The sequence below is a fragment of the Pocillopora verrucosa genome, chromosome 6, assembly GCF_036669915.1.
Source record: "Pocillopora verrucosa isolate sample1 chromosome 6, ASM3666991v2, whole genome shotgun sequence".
In the NCBI taxonomy this organism is placed as follows: domain Eukaryota; kingdom Metazoa; phylum Cnidaria; class Anthozoa; order Scleractinia; family Pocilloporidae; genus Pocillopora; species Pocillopora verrucosa.
This window is the reverse complement of record NC_089317.1, coordinates 7,161,284-7,179,565: the sequence shown is the minus strand read 5'-3', so window position 1 is coordinate 7,179,565 and position 18,282 is coordinate 7,161,284. Positions and strand designations below refer to the sequence as shown.

Genomic DNA, 18,282 nt, shown 5'->3' with positions numbered 1-18,282 from the left:
AGTTTTTCACAATACGGACCGACCCTTAGCCGGTACATAGCATATTTAATTTTTTTTAAACTTGACGAAATTCTTTCCGAAAGAACCCGAATGATTTAGGGCTGTAAATATGGCAAGATCTTTCCTAAACTAAACAATTTTTTGAGCGAGTATATGGTAGTTAAAATGGAGGTGATGCAAATTAAAGAGAGATGCCTCACCAAAACATTTTCATTTCCGTAACGATAAAGGTGATTTAAAAGGCTTCCAAACAAACTTTGAAACATTATTTTTACAAGTATCTGTCACAATCTGACACCTGTCAATTAGGGAGAACATAAGAAAAAAAAAACGCAAGAACATTTGAAAAACAACGGAACTAGTTTGGCTAGGACTGTCACGACAATGTTTTCTTCAAAAACAGTCAATGTCTAACGGAGAGTATTATTCACTCTTATCGACGATTCATTCATGAACGAAGATTTATCTCTGTTCATTAAGTAAACGGCGAGGAAAAAATGCGAGTAAACTCAATTTTTTTATTTTGAAGTTGTGAGAGTTTGTTCGTTTGTTTGCTGCAATGGCGTGTGTAAATCTGGTCTTTCCTCCACGAAAACTAAATTCGAATGGTACACTCCAACTAAACAAACGGAGATTTAATGCAGCCTTTATTCATTGAATTCCTTCAGTTTCTATTGTGCAATTTACGGTACAAATGTCCAAATTGAACGGACTCGGAAAGACTCACCGAGAGCGTAAATTTGTTGTAGAACTTAAACTAAAACTTCGCTCGCTCTTTTACTACGAACAAATTGTTTGAGAAAATTCAGATATTAAATGAATAAAAGTTACATCGTTCGGTTTAACTGTAACCAAATACTTCACGTTTTAACTTTCTATGTACTTTTTGTGAACGATTAAAATTAACTGCAGACGGTTTTTAGGCCGCTTGTCAACTAACGTAATTGGCGCTATTGCTTATACAAATTCATTCTGAAACCAATACTTTTCTGTCGACCAAAGTGATTTGATTTGCTACATGAGCGAACACTGAACTACTGCTCGTACTCTAAATATGACAACCACAAAATTCCCTAAGCCAGATAACCTTAAACATAATCCGTCAATTCACGAGTTTGCTCACAGAGCACTTTGATTCAAAGCTAAGACGATTGCTCAAGTAATGTGCCAAGTATAATTTTTTACTAGGATAACGTTAATTTTTTTTATTAAGAATACTTTCAGTGTAAAAGTATTTCGAGTTGGTATCGCAGGTAAATGCAGTCTTAGGGAAAGCAGTTTATGCGCCAGATAGCTTTCCTAAAATCAAGCGGGTTTTGCGGCAAAACAATTTTTTCAGCAATTTACTAAAACTGTAGACAACTATGGCACTCTGAGCTGGATCTCATCAATCTAGTTAACTGGATTTTTTCCGCGCTGTCCTGCCTTTCAGAATTGAGTCAGGAAATAAACTGAACTCCAACGCTTGTGTCGAGCATACGTGTAAGTGCTAAACATGTTAAAGACTATACTTTATCAGTAAAAGCGTTACAGCGTTTAGGAATATAAAATCAATTGAGTTATGACGTTTCAACCTAATTGCTTCACACAAAATGGCTTTTTCTACCAAGTAAGCGTGTGAGGAAAAGGTGGTAAACTGTTAAAACTGTTAGCCGGTCATATACCGCGGAAATCTATTTAACTACACTATTAAATCCTCGACGTTTGCATACAACTGCTTGTCGTACATTGTCATGTTGATCAGCTTCTGCAGAAAAGAACAATATAATAATCAGCATCATTAAAAAAGTGTTCCTCTTACGTTATAAGCGTTTATCCTCACAAGTGGCCAGTTTTTCACACCAAAACAAATTCAATGGTGTCGTCTGCTACTCTTTGTGCGTCTCAATAAAATTTTGCACTAATTCTACGATCTTTTAAATAACCATAATTAGTCAGTGGTCGTTGGGATATTCTAGTTCGCTTCCTCCTTGTTTTTCGTGGAGTGCTTGCTTCAGTGACATAACAAGAAGACGCAATCCCAACTTCGTAAAAATTACGCTATCTAAGCTAAACGCAATTAAGTTTAAAACCCTAATTAGCTAAGCCTAAGCTAGTCGGTCTAACGTCAAAAGAAACTTTCATGTTGATCAAAATTCTCACCTTGTGTAGGGTTTCCATGTCCTTAAGCTGATTTTTCAATTCAGTAAAAGTTGGTCTTGCATCTGGGTCATTCTTCCAGCACTTCATCATAATCTTATACCTGGTATTGTTCAAATGATCTGTTAGATATTTAAAGAACGTTTCCTTGTAGGATGAGAGAGAACGAATTGAAAAAACACTTACAATTCTTCATCGACGTGTTGTGGTTTAGGCATCCTGTATCCATCCTGGAGTAAGTTTGCAATTTTTCTTCCATCCATTCGTGGGTAAGGTGAACCACCTGGAAGAGCCATAAGACCATCGAAATATAAATGTGACGAAAAAACGACCTTCACTGAAACACCACCCATGTAGTTTGAAGTTCATTACGTTTGTCTAACTGAACACGTTTCATTGCTTAATTGAACATGGTATTTAGCAAAAAACATCTACAGGGTCTTATAAATCTCCATTCGATGTTACCTATGGTAAAAATCTCGTACAGCAAAACTCCATAACTCCATCTGCAGAAAGACAAATCAAACAAATATATATTGGGTGATTGAAGACATTAACATTTTATACGACAACTAAAATACATGTATTCTTTGACAAAGCATAGAATTCATGCCCTAGTTAAAATTTATAACACTTAGAGAAAGATTTTTTTCGTCTTGTCACGAGTGTGGGACAAAGAAAAAATTTTGACTCCCAACGAGGAATTGAACCTCAGACCTTCGGATTCCGCGCTCCGATTCTTTCTCTTATTTTTATGTACAAACATGACTCTATATCGACATTGCTGATCCTTGCAGTATGCAGGACGCGTGTCATATGAACTTAGTAATAGACTTAGCTCACCGTAGAGTCTCTGTGGCTCAGTGGTATGACCATCGGAGCGCGGAATCCGATGGTCTGAGGTTCGATTCCTCATGGGGAGTCAAGAATTTTTTTTCATTGTCCAATGCTCGTGAGAGGATGAAAAACATCTTTCTCTATTTCTTTACCGAGCCCAAAACTTACCCTCTCTCTTATTCTATTGGTAAAACTTGTTGGAAAATTGCTACGGGTAATAATCGGGTATACTTACACATCACTTTTGGTGGTATATTTACCATACATCAAGGCCTCATAAGCTGTCCACTTCACGGGAAGACGGCCCTAAAGATTTCAAATATCACTTTGTGAAACAGCTAAAAAATTATAGGAAGCGACCGGTCAAAGACAGTGATATTTAAAATTATACTCGTATACGCAAGGCTAATATTTTCATTACGGTCCCGTCCAAGGATTTTGTCATCGAAATCAAGAGTACAATGATTGTGAAAGATCAGTAAACTGAACGATATGTAGTACCGCCCCCACCTCCCCTCTTTCTTGATTACCTTAGTCTTTCGTTCATAAATATTTTCCTGCTGCACATCTCTGGCCATTCCGAAGTCTGTCACTTTACACGTTTCCTTTTGTCCAACCAACACATTACGAGCCGCAAGGTCTCGGTGAATAATCTAAGGAAGCATTGATCCGAGAGCAAAAATTAGCGATTCCAGAAGAAAAAGAACTGAAATGAAATGGTTCAGATAGGAAAATAAAAATATCCAGCGACATAATATGGTCTGTGTATTTCTCTTTATTCCATATGGCAGAAAATTAAAATTACTATAATCGCTGTTCCATATTCCAAAGAGAAGCAAACCACTTTATTTCTGCAATACATAATTATTTCATAGAAAGCTTATCTTAAGATTTTATTCGAAATAGGGTTCTGTAATGTAGCAGTTTAGCAACCAAAGACGAATTTTTTAATTTCAAGTTTTGATTCCTTTTCTTTCTTGTCAGTAAAATGGATATTCGTTGCACACTCAGTTTAGGCTGAATAAAAGATCCTATTCATTCACGTCTCTGCCTACACGAGAAAAACCCAGATATCTTATTTCGATTAGGTACACTTGCAGCGATGCACAAATATCGCCATTCGCACACTGAAATACAACTTAGGTGATGACGTCAAAATTGATAGGGTTCCTGGCCCTAAAGAAATAGCCTCAACAAGACGGTAAGAATACGTTTGCATATCCCGGGCGTGATCTTGTGAAGACGTATTTTTCTATGCAAGACATAGCTTAACATGACGATACACCTTACAAGAACGTTTTAGAATTGTTTTTCTTTGGTGCCTTTTTAATGAACTTACAGATTTTGAGGACAAATAACTCATTCCATCAGCAATTTGCCAAGCAAACTTCATTAGCTGCTGTGACGTCAGATTTGTTTGTGGTTTGATATCCGGGTCTTGGAAGTAAGTGTCCTTTAATCCACGGCTCTTTCTCAGGTAACCCAGCAGATCCCCAAAAGGCACATATTCAATCAAAACCAGCAGCTGTTCTGATGAAATTAAACAGTTTCATTTAGATATTTCTCTCTCTAAAAAAAATTAGCAATAAGTAAAATAAATAAATAGCAGTCAGGGTCAATACATTTGAAGAAATCGTACGAAAACAAGATGTAGTTTTACGATGAAAAGCTGGAAAACTTTGTAACGATCTCATAAGAAGGTACAGACCAAATATTCCCTTAGAAAAAGCGATTTTGCTTATACAACAGAATGGCTTGTTCAATGGCAAATATTTGGTCTTCGTCTATCAGCAAATCCAAGAGCGTCGCTGTTAGCTAAAAAAGGATAAAATTACCATATGCGATGGTTGTTTGTTGTGCGCAATTGTGAAGCAGTGAATCTTCCACTGAAGCAAATTATCAATGACGAGAAAGCGTTACAGAGTATATCAGATGCAAAATGTGTACAGCAAAATTAGACCTCATAATCAAAGCTTACCAGATTCTGTAACGCATCCCAGAAGTTTAATGACGTAAGGATGTGGTTTCAGCTGCTTCATTGTGTCAAGTTCTTTCATCAAATCTCTCTTGTCCGATTCAGTAGCGTTTTCTGGAGCGTTAAAACAAGGAGTAAAATTTGGTTTACGGGAATAATATGCAAAATGTCGAAATAGCGAGGTAAGTTATCCAATCACAAATAGCTAAAAAGTTACGGTAACCCGGTAACAGTATATGACTGTAGGCCAAGACTCTCATTCAATTTACAGTTCAAGAACTCACTTTTAAGCATCTTAATAGCCACTGCGGTCGTTTCAGGACTCCCTCGAAGTCCTACTGCTGTTCCCTTGGCAACCTGACCAAAAGCACCTTTACCAATAATTTTTTCTATGGTCACGTGGTGTCTTGGAACTTCCCAGCTGCGTGTTAACGGATGAAGAGGCACGTAATCAGCACCTGAAGCGGTACTTTGTGCTTTTCTATCATGTGTGTTGACTTCTATGAGATCCATGTATTCCGCAGGAGGCTGGGTGAGTTTTGCTGAATCGGGTAGACTTGGTTCGCTATCTTCTAATCCTGTGTCATTCTATTAAACCAACATACCGTTAAGGTATTCATTTACAAATCTGTTATTAATCCCAATAAAATTTCCTACTTTTTTATAAAAATCAGTTTACCCGTTTTCATCAGACAAGCGTTTATATTATTTCATAACAAGAGATTATTAATAGTTTATAATCTCTTGTCCTTAAATATTACTAATATTTATTATTACTAACACTTTGTTCTCTGCCATTGAAACTATCATGTCCAATGCAGTGATCGAGGTTCATAGCATATTCGTTGAAGCTACAAACTGCAACATGAAGATCGTCGATTGGTAGTGCGATTTTTTGACAAATGCACACACGAAAAAAAAACTCTTGCTGTACTAAGCTCCTGGACTAACGCTTTGAAAATAAGGCATCAAGATAAAGAGACTGCCAAAATGGCGTGAAAAAAAATTATTTACAAAACAAATATCAACCGGGTGCAGACCAGTTTGCGATCTATGAAGTGAAACCACGCAGTTGAACCAGGGACAACCGAAGGAAAATCGATGGAGCAGCTTGGTAAAGGACATGATCCCAGGACAAAGATCCTATCGAGTCAAACTTCTTCCCATATTTTATTATACCTGTCATTAATGCATTATGCCTTTTTGGTAGAACTACACCTTTTTTCCTTCCTATTTGTTGCAAGCGTTTATTTCCTTCTAGAGAGTAGAGGTAAAGTGAGATTACATAATTACTGGCCACACTAACATGACCTCGATGTCTTAGCTGTAACTTACGTAGGAAACACCTCTTTCATCTTCATAAGTCCTACAATTGAGAAAGCATAAAAATATTTATTTTGAGCAAAGAATCAGTTTAAGTGGAAGTTTGTTATACGATGATACCATATCTGGAACATTACATCGACACAATCCAAATGCCAAATTCTTACCTCTGTTTCCCTACAGCGCCTGAAAAAGAACGAAAGGAAAAAAAAGACAAATGATGTGGATGTGGGTCAAGATTTGCTTTTGCTTAATAATGAATCTTGCAGCCAAACCCTCTATCATAGATTACGAATTTTATACCTACCTTTCTTATGTAGCCAGATTATGTAAATAATTAGGAGAACGATTATGAAGGCAAGAACCCCATTTATGGCTAACGAGACGTTGTTAGATGGGCAGTTACATTCCTCAGGACCTAAAATGATTCAGTTTACAAAGCTTGATCAGATAACATTCAAACAACATTTACAGTGATCGTGGTCAATACACTGCTCTCACTACATAGCTTATGCTCTAGAACGAAAACAGTTAACTCGAACTGGCTAGGTACTAAGGAAAAGCAAGGTGCTACTCTCTCTATAATAATTTTTAAAAGTAAGATTTTGTTTAATTTAATAAAAACAACAACAGCGACGAAAACAAAACTTGGAAATATATGACTCACAGAAATGACTTTTTTAATTAAACAGATACGGAATACAATTAAAAATGTCCATCTTCGGACGAATACGTGTAAACACCTAACAATAATATTTCTTTCTAAACATACTTTTTGTTGTGCTTTCCGAGCCGTCTGTGGTTATAAAAACTTGTTTAATTGATTCTGGATCGACTTTGAAACCTCCGAATTTCTCTTGCCTTGCAGCATCCAACAGGACAGTCAAAACATTGCTGACGACTACACTTCGATTGAACCTCATCATGAAGTCGAGAACAACACTGCCACACCTAGGTAAGGGGGAAGGATGTAAAATGCCGAATCGAACACCGTGCCGAAAAGAGCAAGACGCATAAGTTATGACTGATTATACAGTCTGTATTAAACAAAAAGAAATCGTGGGAAGAGTTCATTTAGGTTTGCAAGTAGTTTCTTCATCCGCTTTTACATTTTTCACCTATTCAAACATTTGTCACCTTTGGAGAATATAACTACATTTCCTATTCCTAATATTTGTTTATCTCTCCCTTGAAAGCTTATTACGATTACAATACAAAGCCATTTGTTACAATAAATAACATTTTCATTATAGGACCTTGTTGCTGTCTTTGCTCAGTGAAAACAATTGTCGCTACCTTAATTTAAATAACGTTACTTGAGAAATAGTTAAACAGGTTATGAATTAGGAGAACCGCAGTACTTAAGTTACGCAACGTTACACTTGGGGATATAGGCGTCTTGTGGTCTGTTTTGACATATTATAAATGAGTAGCCTAAAGATTAGAAAGAATCCAGCGCCAAACAAAGTATGTTACCGAAAGGACAGAGTTTACAGCGAGAGGAATTCGACGAAGGCGCACCTTGCGTGACAAATATTGAGTAACCACACGGCTTCAATTGCATAATCAGTCATAATTTATGCATTGTGCTCTTTACGGCACGGTTCTCTATTCGGCATTCTATTTGTACTTTGGTGACTTTCAAGTGTTAAAATACATTGAGATTTAACCAAAAGAGTATTTTTGATCTAATAAACCAAGGTAAATAAAATTAATTCATGTCATTCTGTGTCAATCTGTTGCTGTACATTAAATAAAATGTACTTCAAATGTAGATTTTTTTGCATTAACTGAGATTTTTTAGAGCAGAAACACCAATTTTAACACTAAAATACGCCAAACTGAAATAAAGCTCCTCTCCGCCCCAGAACCCAGATTTGCGTTAGCGTTTGTTGTTTCAGTGTTGAGACAAACTGCACCTTACCTGGTGTTCACGGTGTTGGCGGAGGAGCAGCCAAACTTAAAGGCAATTTGACAAGCCTAAAAGCACATTTAAAGAAAATTTGAATACTTGTCTCGTTATTGAAGATCGTTCAAAATGTCCTTTTGTTTTAACAGAAATATTAAGATTTCGGTCAACAATAGATTGATTAAGATTCCTTTTTAATGACAAATATTATGGCAGTATTCCATACACTCCGGTACACGGATCAAGTAGATTATCTAACCATTTCTGGAAATTTCGCAGCAACTTCTGAACGTCTGCTACAGTTCCCCTGTATCGTCGCTGTCAGGTAAACTTCTGTGCTTTCTGAAGCTGAAGAAAAGCCGTGTCCTTTTACATTTACGAAAAACATGAATAGCCTTGGTTCACAAAAACTGCCGAGAAGTGGTTCCATCTAACAATAATTCAGCTTGAACATTGTTATGATTGTTTGTGAGTCTACAGTCCTTCGCTAAGTTCCAGGCCTTCAGTGACCTAATTCACTCTTTGTCTTTTACTCAAACTCATTTTGTAACACTAAAGAACATGCTATTATGATTACATAGTTTCACATGTAATAAAAAAAAAGAAAACGCCTATAAAAGAACATTTACCTGCGGGAGTTGTTTGGGATGAGGTGGCAACTGTACTTGAAACTGTTTGAACTGGGAAAAAACAAAATACGTTTTAAAATGATCGACAAGCAATTTTAAATTTTATGTCATCATCATACCAACCTCAAATCACATGATAATAATAATAAGTTAGCTTAAGTAATTTTTTTCACGGAGGTTCAGGGTATGATAGACTATACTTCCTAGAACTGTTATTATTATTCATATCATCGTCACCAAAATTATTATCACTGATATTATTATCACTGATATTATTATCACTATCATCATCATTATAATTATTATCATTGTCAATACTATCACTTAAAAGTACCCAAAATGTCAGAGAACTACAGAGAGGTCCATAAAATCTTAGAGCAAAACTTACCTTTTTAGTGTTGAACTCAATAGAACATAGAATACTAATACAAATATCTAAGTACACATATAACAACAAGACTAACGACAGAGCTACATAAGAAAGAAACGAACTTACAATTTGTGGCGTGATCAGGTCTGGTAATGAAACTCTTAAACAAAAGTAACACGGCGCTAGCAAAAATTAACGAAAAGACTGACTTATCTGAAATCAACTAGTAATGAAAAGTATGTAACTAAAACAAAGCTTCTACTAGCGAGAAATAAAGTGCTACCAGCACTATGTAATTCTTACACAAACTCATGCAAAAAAGCAGGCTTAATTGAATAGAAACAGAACATCACAATGGTAGTTCAATTGAAAGAAAAACAATATAAAATATTTCCGCAGTTACTTGACAATAGACAGAAATTCAAATTCTAGTTGCTACATTCCAACCCCTTAGGTTTACTTTAAGTATTGGGCCATCGGATCGGATAAATCCATCCCTTCCTGGGTGAACTTCGAGAACGCGACCCAAAGGCCGCCGACTGGGGTGAACTCTTTCATCGGGAATTAAAATCAGGTTACCAAAAGCAAAACTATGACGTGGTCTGATCCATTTCTGCCGTTCTTGCAAATTTAACGGATATTACGAAAACCATCTCCTCCAAAATACGTCAGGAAGGTGTTGAACCAGCTTCCAGCGACGATGGCAGTACAAATCATTCTTAACGAAGACTCCTGGTGGCAAATTTAAATGCCATCGAAGTAACAAATGGTCAGTAGTCGAAGATGGTGAATCAATAGGACTGCATGCCATTGTTAAGAGTCAATGGTCAACCATTGAGAATTCCATCAACTCCTGCCATCAACGTTGGCAGTGCGTCTCTAAAACCAATTGTTGCTTAAAAAGGGCTCTTAAGATCTTTCTCACTAAACGAATCGTGCGTTCCCAGACTCCTCCCATGTGTGATGCTCCAGCGAAATTAAACTTCCTCTTGATGTTCTTCTGATGAAGGAAAACTTCTACCTTCTGCTGATTCCAGTTGTTCAGGGCTTCAGGGATTTCTCTCTCTCCGCTACTTAAGTTCATACCATTGTTACCTCTTATCATTTTTGGCGTCCCTCTTCTGCTGATGAATCTGCATAGAGCGCGAATAAACGATTCTGTTTCCAGAGACTCGGTCACTTCAATGTGGATTGCTCGGATAGTTAAGCAAGAGAAAAGACACCATAGCTTTTAACTGTACTTCTGCCTTGCTTCACATACAGTGGGCCAAAGGAATCTATGCCAACGTTAGAAAACAGGGGTTTATCTGGAATAAGCTTGTTGCCAGGTAAATCTAACATCAATTGTTGGCCCTTTGCAGCATTTTGTTTTTGGCATGTCAAACAGTTACTGAGTACTCTTCAAAGAGCAGCCCGTCCCTTAAAGATCCAGTACTTTTTTCTCAAACTGGTCTGGACATATTCTTGACCTAGATGACCCACAGACTAATGAACATCCATAATGAGCAGTTTGGTAACATGGTGCTTTGAACGTGACAGCAGTTGATGTCTCGATTGGTAATCTGATGAAGAATTTTGAAGCCGACCACCGACTCTCAATATTCCCGCTCCATCCAGAAATGGTCTCAATTTGTACACTGAACCAAATGAGCCAATAATCTTCAATTTACGCTTCTCAGATTCGCCTGGGCTCAAGTCTGGGAGGGCATTAAACACTGGCGAGAAAGCTAATTTTTACACGTATGTGATGATTTGAGCCTCTGCATGTCGTAATTCGTCCATCGACAGCCGTCCACAAGGTAATGGATCAACAGGATCCTCTTGTAAGTACCTCTTGCTCTTAAGGAATTTTTTAAAATCTCAGACGCCGAGCAACTCCCTTCTTAAGCTTAAACCATGACGAATATTGAAGAACCATTAGGTTCAGTGGTCCTTCATGAGGTCCCCTCTATGAGAGTAACATGCTTTGTTCGAGCTTGACCCTGACCGCTCGGTCTGACTAAAGAGACTGGATAGGTGGGCTACGATGTTTCACTTTCCTAAAGAAACTTAGGGCCTCTGAACCAAACCTCCCTCTTTAATAACTCCTTTACCGTTAGTTCTCTGCTGGCATCGTCAGCTAGGTTGATGCTTGTTGGCACAAAGTTCTACTGGGAAGGTTCTGAGCCATCATGTATCACTGTCAGGCAATTGGCCACAAACATGTAGAATCGTTTGTCTCTTTGCTCGTGATATATTGGAGGACAGCTCTGGAGACTAACCCTAACACTGTGTTGAACTTCTGATTCATTCTGACAGCTAAAACAGCAGCTGACAATTCCAATCTGGGTATAGTCATCTGTTCCACGTGAGCCAAGCGAGATTTCCCAGCGAGGAGACTGCAGTGGGTGCGGCCATTTTCAAGGACGAGTTTTGCATATGAGACAGTCCCATAAGCAATCTGAGAGGCATCTGCGAAGTGGTGAGAGCTCTGCATTTTGTACCCAGCCAAAGTCGATTGTTTTCAAACATATTGGTAAGGCAACTCTTATAAGCATAGGTACATCACATAGCCATCGTCTCCAAAACTGACATTACTTTCCCACTATCTTTTCATCCCTGGTGAGTACTTGTTTGCAGAGATCTTGAAGGAGCTTTTTAGCGAGTAAGGTGATTGGCGATACTATGCCAAGTGGATCATAAATGGAGCTAGTCACTGATAGAATCCCTCTTCGTGTGAAGGCCTTATCCTTTAGTGCCATCTTGAAAGTAAACATGTCGCTATCCATGTTGCACTGAACACCAAGGGTTACTTCAATAGGAAGCACACAAGAATTTGAACACAAATCCAAAATTGATGAGGCTCTGTCTGAGGTTGGAATGGTTTTGAGGACTTGCCTCCTGTTACACAAGCATTTAGCCAATTGAAATCCACCTCTTGACAATAGGACACACAAATCTTCTCTCAATTTACTGGCGAGTTCTTTGGTTACACCGATTTAAAACAGTCATCCACCTAAAAGTTCTTCAATACTGTGTTGATCACTTCATTGAGCCGCCTTTCGAAGACCAAAATTTTTCCAACTTGGTGAAGACGTGCCACCAAAAAGGTGTACTCAACAGGCTCCTTAGATAAGTCATCGTCAGGCCACCAAAGGAACCTCAAGGTATCACCATCGTTTGGATCAACCATTACTTGATGGAATATGGCTTCAATGCCTGAGGAGAGAGGTACTGGTTCCTGAAGAATTCTTAAGACGACACCAAGCGGGCTGTTAGTCAAGTCTGGACCACTGAGTGATTGGTCGTTGAGCGATGTCCCTTTGTATCGGTTTGTGCAGTCAAACACCACTTGCAGTTTCCCAGGCTTATTAGGATTGAAGGCAGCATATAATTGACTGGTGATATCTTGACTCGAGGTTGTTCATTGTGGTTTTTTTAAATTTTGGCTCATTTTCGCAGACCAATATTTTAATTCATTTTGACAACATATCAATTCAACTGATACTGACATCATACACTACATCTGAAGAAAACATTCCCTATCCTCGAAATTCTGTTCAAAACATCAGGAACATCAACAACATCTGCCTGAAAATACTGCTAACTAGCACATGTGTCGATCGTCACGCACAACACGTCAACCTCATTACCAGGGTCTTTATCCCTCCCTGTTCGGGGTTGTAATGGTTCATTGTGTGGGAAGTTTTATTGACGCAATGTAAACTGTTATAAAACATATGTCCTGTTTTGGATTATAAATCAAAAGTACTTAAGAGAGGATGTCAGCATCCATCGAACAAATTTGAAATATTGTGGCAAGTCGACCAAAATTCGTTTTCTCTCCTACTTTCATATTTTGTAGCCCAATATGTCCTAATAATTGTGATATAGTTTTTTTGTGAAAATATATTTCATTTTTCGAGAAATGATATTTTTCGTTCAGCCGCTCAAATATGCAAATTTTCACCCTGAATGTTACCCGAGTTGTGAAAAAAATATCATTTCTCGAAAAATGAAATATATTTTCACAAAAAAACTACACCACAATTATTCGGACATATCGGGCTACAAAATATGAAGGTAGGAGAGAAAACGAATTTGGGTGACTTGCCGCTGTTTGTCTGATGCATGTTGACATTAGCTCTTAAAAATGCTCAAATGTTTCTACTCACCCTTTATGTTAAGTATCACAGTGGCTTTTGCCCCATCTCCAACGTCATTATGTGGGACACATTTGTACTCGCCATGGTGCTGAGATCGATTGACGTTATTGAGAGTATACTCACTGTTGCTGTTCTCGCTTAGGAGGCTGCCATTGAAATAGAACTTGTAAATTGACACTTGTGGCACAGCAGCCATAACTATGCACTTGAATGTAACAGCGGCTCCTTCAGTGACGGTATTTTGTGCAGCATTGGTAGTGAGCCTCACACCTTCAGGTTTGTCTAAAAATTTAAATCAAATTATGTCAGTTTATTTCATCGCTCATACATTTCGCCTGGTTATAAAACACAACCTCTTGTAAAAGTCTAGAGGGTGCATAATGATACATGAAAAATGAAATGAAAATGTACATGAAAATAATAAATCACAAGTTAAAAATCACAATCTCTTGTAAAAGTCTAAAGGGTGCATAATGATACATGAAAAATGAAATGAAAATGTACATGAATGAAAAACCTAAAGGAAAAGTAAGTATCAGCAAACACGAAGGTTTTTAATGTTGGTTTAATTTGTTGCTAAGCTTCACAAGCCTCGCATGTTGTCTTTTGCGGTGACACTAGTCGCTGACTGTCATTTACAACCAGTACTTAATTATGGGTATTGATCATTAAATTTTAGATTCAGCATCACCTTCGAACGAGGCACAGTTGATCCCTTCTTCGGAATCTTCAGATTCTTGTCTATCCAAGTAGTAAACTGACACTTTTCATCACGAAATTTCAATAAATTTTTGTTTCAAAGGAAAAATTAGACGAAATAGCCATCTTTGTTCAACGGAACTTTTGCTAAAAAAACCTCAAATTGTCACTCGAACCTTCGCACGGAATTGCGACGAAAGTTCACTTGAACAAAAAGAGAAATTCGCGCACTTCTCTTGCGTTACTTTTGCACAGTACTGTACATTTAATATTTATTTGCCGATGGTGAAGTGAATATTGTTGAACGATCTCCAAGACGAGGTTGAAACGATTACTCAACAATCTTCACTGGGCCTGAGGTAAATGTAAATGTAAATGTTTTTTGTAAATTGGAAATTGGAAATTCTGTCTCAATAATTTGAATTACTTGTATCAAGATAAGCAGCCAGTTTCCACTAGAATTTAACAGGTTCACTTCACTCCATCAGCAGAAACTTCATATCTTTCTTTTGAAAAACCTAATGCCACAATATGATTGGTGAGAGCAGCAAATCCTAATGCTGCAATCCCAATGGCTTGGGCGAAATGCCATTTCTGGGCATTTACGTCGTTTTTGTTTGTTTTTCCTTTTTTTTTTTGGTTGGTTTTTTTTTTCTTTACCTGAAATAGACCCATGACTGAATCAAATTGGCTGTGAGCCACTAAAATGAAATAACGAATGATGAAGGGGTGAGATGTGGACCCCAATAAACTTGCCTTGTATTGAACAACAGGGGTCCAATATCTGAGGAAATGTGAACGTCGAAACAATTAGATATCTCTCATAGGGGGGCGGCATAGTGCTTGCAGGTTACACAACCTACAAAACCAGAAAGTCATAAAAATCAATTACTCAAGTGCAGGCTTTGTCGTTCCTTTCCCTGTCTTTAAATGAGAAAAAAAGTGAAGCTTGTAATCACTCCATAATGCACTCCGCCACTTTTGTGTTATTTGGCAGTCGAGTATGTAGTATAAGGTGGCAAGGCTTACGAATAATTAAATATAAAATGGATTCTCGCCCTGAAATAATATCTCGAATGTCACACATGCAAATATGTGCGCAAATCTTAGGTATGCAGTTTTAGTTTAAGCCGATTTTCGCGCCAATTAGCTGATCCCAGCTATAAGTAAAAACTGTAATTTCTCAGCTGAAAGAATTTTGACCAATTCTCATCTTTCCATTGTTACGGGAAAATTTACTGACTTTTCCCGTGTGTGTTATTCGGAACATATTTATTCGTAAACTTTCATATTTAACCATTTCAAGTCCTTTCATTTAAAAAAAAAAATCAAAAAATGTAAAAAAACCACAGTAGCTTTTAGAATAGATTTTTGTTGTTACTCGCTTTCGTCACATGCACCTGCTTGTCGGCACTTTTGTCATTTATTACATGGTTTTTTTAGGTAAATATAAGTGTTAATGGTCTTTCTGGAAACATTGGTTTTCATCGTAGATAGCAGCTGAGTTTATACGCGTAAATTTAATTTCTTTTCATGTGATGGTTTCCAAACCAATCTTGCATAGATAAGCAGAAACTTTTAATTGCTTTTCCGTTTTTATTTCCTGAGCTGCGCTACTGCAATTAAGATAGGTATTGTTTTCTATACCAGAGCTGTAAATTCGCACCTAGGTTTCCTACTTTAATGGCATAGAGTTTATTGCATCCGTCTTTTTAATTTTGAGATTCTTTCTGTCGTAGAAACAGATGGAATATTTAAGTAGTTTTCATTTAACTTCAAAGAGACTTTTTTCCGCTCCTTTGTGTCCTTATTCAAATATTACGATTTTTGTAACAATAGCACCTCACACCAGTTAGTTCTTAAGCAAGTACCTTGTACAGCTTCGATGATTACAAACTAGAGTATGCTAGGGGTCATGTCGCTTGTTGGCCTGACCTAGAATAAAAGTACTGTGGAACCAAAGATTGTCTTATCCTTGACGTCCGTATAAGCTTGCTCGAAGTAGATCTCCGTGTACTAGGAAATCGTGACAAGTTTCCGTTCTCGCTGCCGAGTCGTCTCTACCGAGTTATTTCCCCCAGTTGTTATTGTGCCGTCCGCTAAGATTCAGTTTCCCAGTTTGGGCGAGAAAACCTATCGTCACACCATTAAGCCCCAACCAGAGCCCTCACACAGAATCAGAATATCCGCTAGCCTTGTGCGCTAGTCAAACGGAGCGAATTTTGGATTGTCACAATGATTCGGAAATGATTTTAAGCCATTTTCTGAGTTAAACACAGTCCAGCTAAAGCAATGACTTGGCAAAAAATGTCGCATCCTCCTGAGTAACATAAAATGAGCAATGATTCCACGTAAATTCAATTGCCCCAGCCAATAATTGGGATCACTGAATACAAAGCCGAAAAAGATTTGATGTGGAATTCTGTTTCCTGTCACCTTTGAACAGATTTTTCAGTTCGGGGTAACTGACCCCAATAACAGGATTCGCACTGTAAATAGGGTAGATTCAGAAATAGAAAACTACGGTTAAAATGTACTTACACTGAACTACAATTGATGTATCAATAGAAGTGAATTCCACTGAGTTATTGGCTCGACATGTATATTGTCCTGCATCTCTTCTGTTTATGTTATCGAACTTTAAAAACGTAGCTTTCTTCCCTGAGCTTTCCAGTACTCCATTTTTAATCCATGCCACATCCGGCGGTGGTTTCCCAGAAGCTTCACAGGCCATGGTGACAGGGGATCCCTCAATGTCATATTTTCCTCTTAAAGAGATGTTTATAAGTAGTGCCTCTGAAAGGTAAAAGAGATTATATCATTCCTCGTATAGCGTAGCAAATCTTAATTAAAATTAATATTTACCCAATTTCAATAAAACAGACAAAAGCAGCCAGCAGTTGGTCCCCAACAACCACCTAGAATAAGGGAGCTCAAACTTCATTCAACACAAGTTAACCTGTTGGCATTAGCTACTGAAGAACTTGCTCACAAGAAAAATTATAAAGCAAAGCCCCAGTCTAGGGAATTATGGGCTGATTCAGGAAGTCACTCTTTAGGCTAAGGACCCTGGTTTCTAAGCTACTTCCATTTTGGTGGATAAAATTTTTGACCCTGCTCAAACAAATAGGAACAGAGCCAATCAAGCCACACACCACTTGGAACTTGGTCTGACAAAGAATCTACAGAAGACATCCTCAAACCAGAAAACTGAAATTTTAATGAAAGAGAAACTATGGCTTCTTCGCAATAAAAAGAATATACCAGTGGCATGCTGAATGCGGCTTGCCCATTACTTAAAGTTAAAAGACCTTACTCATCTCCTTGTACTGATCATTCCTTTGTCAAACATTAAATCAATTGATTTTTCGTCATGATTGTTCTGCAAAGGGAGTTACAGAAGGGAGAGTTTTGGACTTTTCCTCCGCAGTTCGAAGAATTAAACCCGCAAATAAAACTTTCTTGAGCCCATTTCAAATGCAAAGAAAACGAATTTACTTTCCTGCATTAAGAATGGATTGAATGGAGACCAATGTAAACACATACATACAACAATAGCTGTCATGGCGGCTGGACCGACCTGGGCGAGCTCGCTACAATTTCTAGTACTCCTGCTTGGAACAGCAGTTTTAATCCAAGTGAGTATAAGTGGCGACTTTTTAGGGTCTTACCAGGCTACAAGCGTCTCAAAGACGTTTATTGCACCTGAATTCGTCTCATATTTGACAAACCACAGAAGATTTAAACCTCGTGCTAAACGATTTACTTCACGGAGGGTCCCACACACGGTCAAAGGAATAAGCAGCTTCAATCTGGAAAGGGATGTGCTTCTGTGCGGGGACGTGGCCATAAATCCTGGCCCGAAAGGGAAGAAGTCTATGTTGAAATACCCATGCAGTGAATGCCACAAAGCAGTTAGAAACAACCAAAACGCCATCTTGTGTGCCACATGTGGAAACTGGTCACACGCTAAATGCCTCAATATGTCTCGGACTATTTTCCAGTACTACTTAGACCAGCCTGATATTGATTGGACCTGTCCAGCTTGTGCTCTACCGCCACTAACGGACTCCTTCTTTGAAGAAGTTTCTGAAGGTGATACACTAATTCCAGCTGAGGAGTATCAAGCGGAAACAACTCAAAATACGGCCTTCGAGCAGTTTCTTTACAGAGATGTCACAGAAATTACTTCTGAAAACGATCAGCTAGAACTCTTTAGGAAACATCACAATAAGGATTTCTTAATTGCCCACTTG

The 18,282-nt window shown here is 38.0% G+C and overlaps 1 protein-coding gene across 1 annotated transcript; it reads right to left on the bottom strand.

The window, feature by feature from the left end:
• Positions 1 to 498: 498 nt before the first annotated feature.
• LOC131792775 (tyrosine kinase receptor Cad96Ca) lies at positions 499 to 16,665 on the bottom strand. Its single transcript, XM_066168552.1, has 18 exons — positions 16,568 to 16,665; positions 13,337 to 13,609; positions 8,813 to 8,863; positions 8,443 to 8,531; positions 8,199 to 8,254; positions 7,047 to 7,225; positions 6,582 to 6,692; positions 6,442 to 6,460; positions 6,287 to 6,317; positions 5,236 to 5,539; positions 4,955 to 5,065; positions 4,316 to 4,506; positions 3,507 to 3,629; positions 3,212 to 3,282; positions 2,605 to 2,645; positions 2,326 to 2,422; positions 2,143 to 2,242; positions 499 to 1,747 (listed from the first exon to the last, which is right to left on the bottom strand). The coding sequence occupies exons 2-18, from the start codon at positions 13,521 to 13,523 to the stop codon at positions 1,682 to 1,684; spliced, it is 1,827 nt and encodes a 608-aa protein (XP_066024649.1). The 5' UTR covers positions 13,524 to 13,609; positions 16,568 to 16,665; the 3' UTR covers positions 499 to 1,681.
• Between the last annotated feature and the right edge of the window lie 1,617 nt (positions 16,666 to 18,282).